At 37.6% G+C, this 9333-nt stretch overlaps 1 protein-coding gene across 3 annotated transcripts in view; it reads right to left on the bottom strand.

The window, feature by feature from the left end:
• The window catches only part of LOC111088393 (EF-hand calcium-binding domain-containing protein 6-like), a 102559-nt gene that overhangs the window by 51680 nt on the left and 41546 nt on the right, over positions 1–9333 (bottom strand). For all 3 annotated transcript variants that reach the window (XM_022398409.1, XM_022398458.1, XM_022398508.1), the window contains exons 6-8: positions 7471–7522; positions 6886–7022; positions 6566–6736 (exon numbers count right to left, since the gene is read on the bottom strand). In XM_022398409.1, coding sequence (XP_022254117.1) covers positions 6566–6736; positions 6886–7022; positions 7471–7522 — 360 coding nt within the window. The remainder of the gene's footprint in view (positions 1–6565; positions 6737–6885; positions 7023–7470; positions 7523–9333) is intronic.

Genomic DNA, 9333 nt, shown 5'->3' with positions numbered 1-9333 from the left:
GTAGGTTAGGTATACTAGTGGGTGGGGTGGTAGTACTTGCCCCATCATTTTTGATGGTCTGTACATTATTGCTTTACTGGTCAGAAACGAAAATATGGATGAGTGATACTATATGCAATATAAAAGGTCACACAATACAATTACATTGCTCATACTTTATTATATGGACCCCAAAGAAGGAGCACTGGATATCAATCAAGGAAACACACTCATTCTAATACATAAAATAATAGCATAACTTATGATCTATAAGACAAGCAGCACTTTGAATGCATTTTTAAAATAAAACTATGTATCTTTGAAAAACATAAAAAGATTAAGATGTTATAAAAAAGTGTTTTATATGGTGTTGCTCATAAGTCTAACTTCTAGTGCATCTAGGCTATGATTACAACAATAAAAAAAAATGTTATGAAGCAGCTTGTGTGCTTTAAGAGATAAAAGTTCTTTAGTGCTCTGCTTGAAATTTCCTTCTATACAGGTGAATGATTCAGTAGAGATTTTCATTTCTTATATTCTGGCTAACTTTTTGTCTGAATTGAATGAAAATAATTTTTGAGGCATATTACAAGAACCCTGATACTCTTATTACAAATAATTGGCTAGAATGGTGACACAGTCCCATAGTTAATGAACTTCATATGCTACAGTTGGCCCATGGCTTAATGGCATTTTATGGCACAAAGCAACTAGCCTATCTGTGCCAAACAACTGGTAAAAAAGCCAAGTAAAATACAATAAAATGTAAAAAGAAAACAACTTAAAAATGAAACAATGCCCAAAAATTAGGTAAAAAATCTACATGAAAAATGGCCTGTAAAAAACTAAAAACACAATCAAGCTGGACTGTCTCACCATCGCCAATGACACCATCCAACATCAGGGATGAACCCTTAGAAAACACGTCTAAAATGGTGCCGCCTCTGATGTTCATAATGGTGGCATGAAAGTAAAATGTGGGCAGTTGTGATCTGAGTGTCACAAAGGATACACATTAGTGGATAAGTTCCACATAAAAGAAAAAAATGAGTAAAAAACTGTGACCAATGTATAGTCTACAAAAAACAACTTCCTCCTTTCGATCCTTACAGAAACTAAACTGCCAAAAAACAACAGTAGATTTAATCTGGAAAGGCTTGTTATGAAGTTGCTCACCCCAAGTTGACTACCAAGTAGTGCAAAGCCATGCCTTGATCACAGGACCATAGTTAATAAATGGAACAGGCAAGGCCGTGACAGTGCCAGAGCATACGGACATAGCTGTAGTGTCCATAAGCTCATTCCTACAAATACTGACATGGCAAGGTATCCAAAAAAAACTGGATAGAAATGGAAGACTGTGAAAAGTGGGCCACTTGTTTCTGAATAGTGCTGAGAACAGGGTGAGAACTTAGAATAAGTGATTCCAGTGACAATAGAGAGCTTTGAGAGTCGGTATATATAGTATTGCTTAGCTTCTATGTGATCTAGGGCAAGAGAAATGACATACAACTTGGCAGTGAACACAGAAACTGTAGAGGGGATCTTGTGAGCAACCATCAAGCCAAATGAAACCATGGCATAGCCCACAGAGTCACCTGATTTGGAGCCATCCATAAAAATGGGAAAAGAAGGATGGTTTGAAAGACGTTTGGCAAAGAGTAGACAGTACCTCCAATTCATATGACTCAAAGAAAGGTCACAAGTTTGGTAGTAATGAGCCTTGGAGGTATGGGTTAATCATCAGACTCAGTAACATCATCTAATGACAGACCCAATTCAGCTAGCTGTGCCTGGATATGAAGTCCAAAAGGAGGAATGGCAGACTGCCTATTCTAAAAGGACACAGCCCACCGAGAAAGGAAAATACAACCCCAGGTGGGATGGTGTGGTAAGGATTGAAGTTTGGTATCATATTGTAAAGAAAGATGCCAACAGCAGAGGTGAAGAGGAGGTTTTTGGGGCTCAGTGTACAGACTGAAAAGTGCAGAAAACTCCTGTGCAAAGCCAAAGCCACAGATGGTGAAAGGGGCCCAACAACTTCTAGGCAGAGAGTCTGGCAGAACCATAAACCATAGGTCCATAGTCCAGCTTGGAACATATGAGGGCACAATAGATCTTCAACACAGAACTTCAATCTGCTCCCCAAGAGGTGGAAGAGTGGACATGTAGGATGTTCAGTGCCATTGTACACTTGACATGAAGCTGTTTGATGTGAGGAATGAAAGTAAGCTTACAGTGAAAGATTAGCTCCAAGAACTTTGCCTTGGAAACCACAGGAAGAACAACAGGATTGGGGTGTAAACTCCGTTGGTGGCAAAAATGAATTCAAACAGTTTTAGAGCAAGAAAAGGTAAAACCGTATGCAGTGGTCCACTTCAACAAGCAAGTGAGGGCAGTCTGAAGCTGCTGCTCAATAAACCTCATGTTTAATGACCAACAAGAAATGTGGAAGTCGTTGACATAGAGGCTGTTAGCAACATTAGGAGGAAATGGTTTAGTGATAGCGTTGATCTTAATACTAAAAAGGGTGACACTCAAAACACAACCTTGAGGGATGCCAAGTTCCTGTGTGAATAAACAGGAAAGGGTTGGAACCTACACTGACTGTGAACCGCCTGTGAAGTAAAAATTACGAATAAAAATGGGTAAATGACCACACAACCCAAAGGAGTAGAGGTTCCACAAAATGACAAACCTCTATTTAGTGTCATAAGCCTTCTAAAGATCAAAGAAGACAGAAACAAGATGCTCTCTCTTGAGGAAGGCTTTCCTGATCAAGGTTTCGAGATGAATCAGGTGGTCCATGGTGGAGCAATATCGACGAAAACCACATTGGGTGGGCAAGAAGAGGTGCATTAACCATCTTCTCCAAGACCTTACAGAGACATCTGGTCAAAGCAATTGGAAGATAATTAGAAGGAATCTTGAGATCCTTCCAGGGATTTGAGAATTGAAAAACAATAGCTATGCACCAAGCATCTGGAAAAATTTTCTTCTGCCAGATCTGGTTAAAAACAACCAGAAGATGAGCAAGAGAGATAGGAGAGAGATGGCACAGCATATCATAGTGAATGTCATCGGGCCCAACTGATGTACTGCCAGACTGATGAAAAGCCAATTTAAGTTCCACCAAGTGAAAATAGGCAATTATAATCATAGACATGATCAGCCCAAAGGGAAAGGGGCAATTGCTCAGTCCAAGACTTGATGGCCAAGAAGGTGGGAGAAGAGACAGAAGCATTGGAAAGATAAGCAAAGTTCTCTCCGATATTATTGGTGATAGTCTGTACATCAGCAACTTCCTGGCCATTGGAGAGCAAGATAGAAAGGGAATGGGAAGCATACTTCCTCTTGACCTTCCAAATCTTGTCCTAGACAACTTTGGAACTGGTGGTAGAAGAGATGCTGGTAGTGAACTTAATACAAGATTCCTTCTGGCTTTAACATCTGATCTGCTGAGCATGGGCATGGACCAGCTGGAAAGCAATGCAGTTGGAAGAAGTGGGATACCTGCTAAAGGTATCTCAGGCCCGTTTCTGAGCCTTCTGTACCTGTTGGTAGGCAGGAGACTACCATGGACGAAGATACCAAGGAAAAAGTTTCAAGGTTTGGGGGACAGAAAGAACAACAGCTTGAATTATACAATCAGTTACTACCTCCACACACTTGTTAATAATGAAACCAGGATCTAGTTCAGAGAGAGTGGTGAAGGAGAAACAGTCAGCCTGCTACAACTTTCACTGTGGAACTTGGGTCAGGAGGCATTAACCAAGGCCAATCTCCCTCAAAATGATGTCAACGCGACAAGAAAATTGACCTAGCTGAGAAGAATCTACCAATTCCACAGCACCTTTGTGAAGAAGGTCGAGAACCACCTCATATAGATAGTGGCTGGAAATTGGATTCTGAGAAGGGGGAAAGGAAACAGGATGAAAGGGAAGGAGGGAAGAAATAATGAAGAATGAGTCCTTTGGAGAGAACTTGCAGAACCAAAGGATCTGTGGTGAAAGACTCCCACACAGTGGCAAAAAGCAAAAGCCTGGCCCCCACCAAAGCTGTACTTACCACATAGTCACCAGGACTGCTGGGGGTGCTGAAGTTGTCGATGAAAAAACAACAGCTGACTTCAGAAACCAAGTAAAGGAGAGGAAGGAGAAGGAGGATGAGACATGGGAACAGACTCAGGAGGAGGTTGTGACAAATATTAAGCCAATGAGGAAAGGGAGGTGTGCAAATGAGCAGACTCGACTCTGGATTCTAATGAGTCAGAAAGACACCAAAGTCATCTTGCCTTAAAAAAGGGAGCCTTACATAAGTCCTGTAAGGACATGAAACAAAAAGGCTTCTCAACAGGGGAACAACGAAGGGTCTCAGACAAAAGATGAATAGAGGAAAGGGAATGAAGAAGGAGGATAAGATATGGAAGAACTGAGGTTGGGAAAACATAGCCAAAGTATTGGGATCCGAATCCCACAGAGGCAGAAGAAAATCCAATTCCTGTGAGTCCAAAAAAGGAAACTCAGACTGATTATATGCCAAAGCATGATCCTCCATATTAAGTGTAGGTCGAGGTGTACTGACCCTAGAATATAATTAGTCTGCAAACCTATTGGCATGAACCCCAATATCTGGTGAGTGGGGGAGAACAAGAAATTGGTCCAAAGGTGTCTCACTTAAAGGGGAAGGAGAGGAATCATAGGAAATAGGAGACAAGGATAAAGCATAACATACTTGGTTGATCAATTCCAGGAAATGAGAAGGCCATGGCGCATGTACTGGAACTACACGTGACTGTGTGGCATAGGATGGGGACAAAACAGGCTGTCTAAATCATCATCCTCTTGTTCAGGTACCCCTGAAAAAGGAATGACAGGATAATCTGAAGCCTGCATGAAGGTAGCGAACACCTGGTAAACCAAGGCCATAACATCTTCTACTCACAAATGCAGACTTGAAGAAATTGTAGATGAAACAGCATTGTAGGCCCAGCAATAGTTGTAGTAGAAACAATAAACTCATGATAACTATGAGTGGTTTTTGAAAAACATAAAAAATCCACACAAAGAGCTCAAAAGTTTGTTATTAAAAACATGTAATAGTAATGTTTACAAAGGAAAAGTTAGGGAACTGAAGTGTAAAAAACTAAAAAAAATTAAGTTCTCCTAAAAACAAGTAACTGATTGTAATTCTGTGAGTAAACTCGAGTGAAAAATACGTCTGAACATCATGAATGCCAACTGAGAAGTGAAGTTGAGCTAAGCTGCATAGAGGGAGTCAGTGTTAGGAATTGTGTCACACTCCTATTGGTGGAGTGTTGTTGCATGCTAATCTGCATGCTATCACGCAGCTGCTTCATGTGAAAATACGTGAGGGTAGGTGGGAATTCTATTGCTAATTGTGAGCAAAAATGTGTGCATATAGAGGGCAGTACAAGTCAAGGAAATGATATAGTGTTGGAACTTTGATATTACATATTCTTCAGAACTAAAAAAGAGGAGAGGAGTAAAAACCTGCTGAGGCATGTTAAATTCCAGACCTAAATGTCGTAATCAAATAGGATTAGGGGAAGAAGAAAAAATGGGAAGAAGATGAAAAAATGAAAGTAGAGACTGAACTGAATGCTCTGTCAAGTCTAAGGGTCCCACAGATGATTGTTTGTTTGTTTGTTTTGAATTTCGCGCAAAGCTACACGAGGGCTATCTGTGCTAGCCGTCCCAAATTTAGCAGTGAAACACTAGAGGGAAGGCAGCTAGTCATCACCACCCACTGTCAACTCTTGGGCTACTCTTTTACCAACGAATAGTGGGATTGACCATCACATTATAACGCCCCCACGGCTGAAAGGGCGAGCATGTTTGGTGGGATGGGTGCGAACCCGCGACCCGCAGATTGCGAGTCGAGCATCCTAACCACCTGGCCATGCCGGGCCCCACAGATGAACAAATGATCCAAGACAACTCCCCAAACATCCAGATAGAGATGTCCAGAATAAATGAAAGTCAGTGGGCAGGCCAAAAAGACCCATCTTGGTTACTTTGGGTTCATATGAATAGATATAGCAAGTGTCAAATACGAAGTAGATGATTAAAGTAAGACAGGAGGATGAATAATAATCAATATTCATCTTGAATAGAAATGATGATCATAAACAAAATAAGTTGATAAAACCCCAATCAACTCCTACTGTATGCTTCTCTTGAATGGGAAACCAGTTTGAGTGAATTATTTGCAAAGACAAAATGATGTGAGAATAAAGCTGTTTTGAGGTTGAGCTAAAGTGTCAATGGAGTTTCAGAGCCACATGTTAATAGAGATAATATCAATGAAACCCACAATTAATGGAGACTGCAAGGTGGATATATGAGAAATGGAATATGGAGCCCATTAATATTTTGACAGTTTCTAAAATCACTGGTAACAATGAGTATTAGAAGAAGTTGGAAGAACTAAGGATTCAGACACCGAATTGTCTAACATATCACTAGCACCCTCAAGTGTAAGATAAATTATTTTAGAATTAGAGTAATTTATAGCAAAAGTATATCTACACTCCAAAAATTGCATAGTATTAAACTTTATTTACCTTTCTACATCTGTTTTATTTTCTCCAAGGGAACTGCTCCAATTCAAAGCCCTGATAACAGTGTCTTTTGGCATGAACTGCTGGTATCGGGAACTGTTCACTCCAAGATTGATTAAGAAATCTTTGTAAGAGACCAAGCCTGTTTTTTGAGGATCATACCTGTTCCACAATCTTTGGTGAAAAAATTTTACTCATTAGCTGAAAACATCTGTATGAACTATTAGATAAATCTTAAAACATTTCTCTCAAGTTATAAATATTCAATATACAATATATTTACTGAAATGCAGTACCTAATTAAGAGTTACTTCATTACCTACCTGTTGAATTGTTCATCAGTCATTTTAAAACAATAGTTCTCCAGCACTGTTCTCAATTCTTCCTTCTGAATTTTTCCATCTTTATTATAGTCATAAAGCCATATTCCCCTGATAATATTTTTCATATTGCTTGAAATCTTTGGAAGAGAATTTCAGAGCTATGTTTTTAATAAAAGGTATAATTTGTTTGAAATAGTACAAAATGTAATTGCCAACAGAATAAGTAGGTTGTAAACACTGCCAATGCATGAGCATTGACTTTTAACACTTGAAAAGGTATACTGAATACTAATACAAAACTTTAACTTCTTATCTAAATAAAAACATGAAGAATAAAAGAGCATTTTCAGTGTATGAGTTACTTACGTGCTAAATATACATTTATATATGAAAATTCCACATATACTTTGAAATTAATATGTTAATCAGTCACATTTTTAACAACAAACATATTTTAGAATAAAATAAAAAATAATGCACATCTATTAGATCAATTTTTGAGACAAGTTTTAAACCAAAAACAAATCAATCTAAGCATATGTAAATATATACATATGTACACATACATAACCAAAATTTACGTACCTTCTGTTTCAACCCAAATTCTAATTCATCCACAGGAATATTAGTTGGTACGCTATATAAAATATCAATACATTTTGTATTCAGACAATATTGTTTTAGAAACTTGAATATACTGAGAAGTTAAAAATCTTTTTGGGAATATTATCAAGTGAATACAGGTACGTGGTTAGAAGTTCATGAAAGCAAAAATATCATAGTTTGGATTTTTTAGTAACAAAAACAAAACAAATTCAACTTATGATTGTAGTATAGCACCTTCTAGTGGCATACTATCAGTATTTTGAAAAGTTTGATTAAAGATGTTTATTATAATTATAAGATTTTACTGATATTCCTGTGGAGTGTAGTAACATCTTGTTATGATAGATGTTTTAAAATAGTTTAAAGAAAGTTGAAAAAAATGTGTACGGGTGTTAACATTATCATTATTCTTGCTTGTTACACTTGATATTATTTTTGTATTTAATTTTAAATATATGGTTAATAAATGTAAGTAGGAATCATGAAATTAGACTGCTGATCTAAATGATTGGTTTATTTTTTAAGTTTGGAGTTTATGGATTTGTATGATGTATGAGCTCACATTAGTTAACAGTTTAGGTAACTTGTTCTCTTTAATTAAAAATGAATAATATTTAGATAGCTAATTAACCATTGCCTCTGTATTGACTACTTAAAGCTTAATATTTAATGACTGAATGTTAACTTTATTGTGATAGTCAATGTGATTTTAGACAAAAAGTAAGGCATAACTTTGATTAATGCTATTGTCAAACAATGGTCAAAACATTATATTTTCTAATTTTAGAGTTAAGTGTTTACATATCAGAACCAAAAAAAAGCTTCTGTTTACTTGGTTACTATGTGAGTGTCTTATGATCAATCATTAGGATATCTTAACATGTCTCGCATGCAGTTCTGTTGTACAAGTTGTATCAGCACATGAGCACTGTGACTAGTTCTGGACTGTGGAATGAAGCCAACTTGTCTGAAGTTGTTAGACTTTGAATTTGGCTTTTATTGAAAGGGTGTTCAATCCTCTGAGCTAAGATACTGTTATGTATCTGCTCGTTTGTTAATTTCTGGTATAAATTCATTCCGAGGAACTTCAACGATACAAGTCCTTTCTCATTTAAAACTAGTTTATTCTTTCTTGATACAACTTTTTTAGTACACAGAATTTCCACAGTCACTTTAAACTTAACAACCTTTATAACACATGCTATAAATCACGGTGATTCACACACACTTTACTTACGGTGCCTACTGTTCACTTGACTCAATTATCTATCTCTTCAATCTATCTGCATATGTATCTATCGCTGGCTTTATTTGCTGGGCTTATATACTAAAAACACCTTCTCCCAAGCAGGGCGCAAACACTTGCTTGTAGAAAATCAATTATTGGCTTAAAATTTTGGTATTTCTCCTGCTCTGCTTTAATATCAATACCTGGTTTCACTTCACTATTATCAACTCCTTCAGTCACTTTGACTTCAGCTTGATGGCACCTGGTTAGTTCAACCTCCCTTTTAACACTTACCGGAATTCGGCCTTTGTTGTTCTCAAACTTCATTTTATCAAAATTAACTACACATTTCCTTGGAAGTAAGTAGTCCAACCCTAATATGCATTGTCCTTCAATGTCAGCCAAGTATACTTTGTGTCTGTCCTTCATGCTCATGAGCTCAATAGTTACCTACACTGGTCCCCACAACCTTGCATAATGTCCTGTCACACCACAGAGCTTCTGTATGGCTTCTGGTACTCCTTTGTGATCCAGTACCTTGATACTCACAAGGGTTTGCTGAGATGCAGAATCTATGACAAAGTTGCAATTTTGATTATCCAGCTTTTCTGTCA

This window comes from Limulus polyphemus, unplaced genomic scaffold (genome assembly GCF_000517525.1).
Source record: "Limulus polyphemus unplaced genomic scaffold, Limulus_polyphemus-2.1.2 Scaffold3, whole genome shotgun sequence".
Taxonomy (NCBI): domain Eukaryota; kingdom Metazoa; phylum Arthropoda; class Merostomata; order Xiphosura; family Limulidae; genus Limulus; species Limulus polyphemus.
Note: the sequence above shows the minus strand (reverse complement) of the source record. Positions and strands in the feature narration are given on the sequence as shown.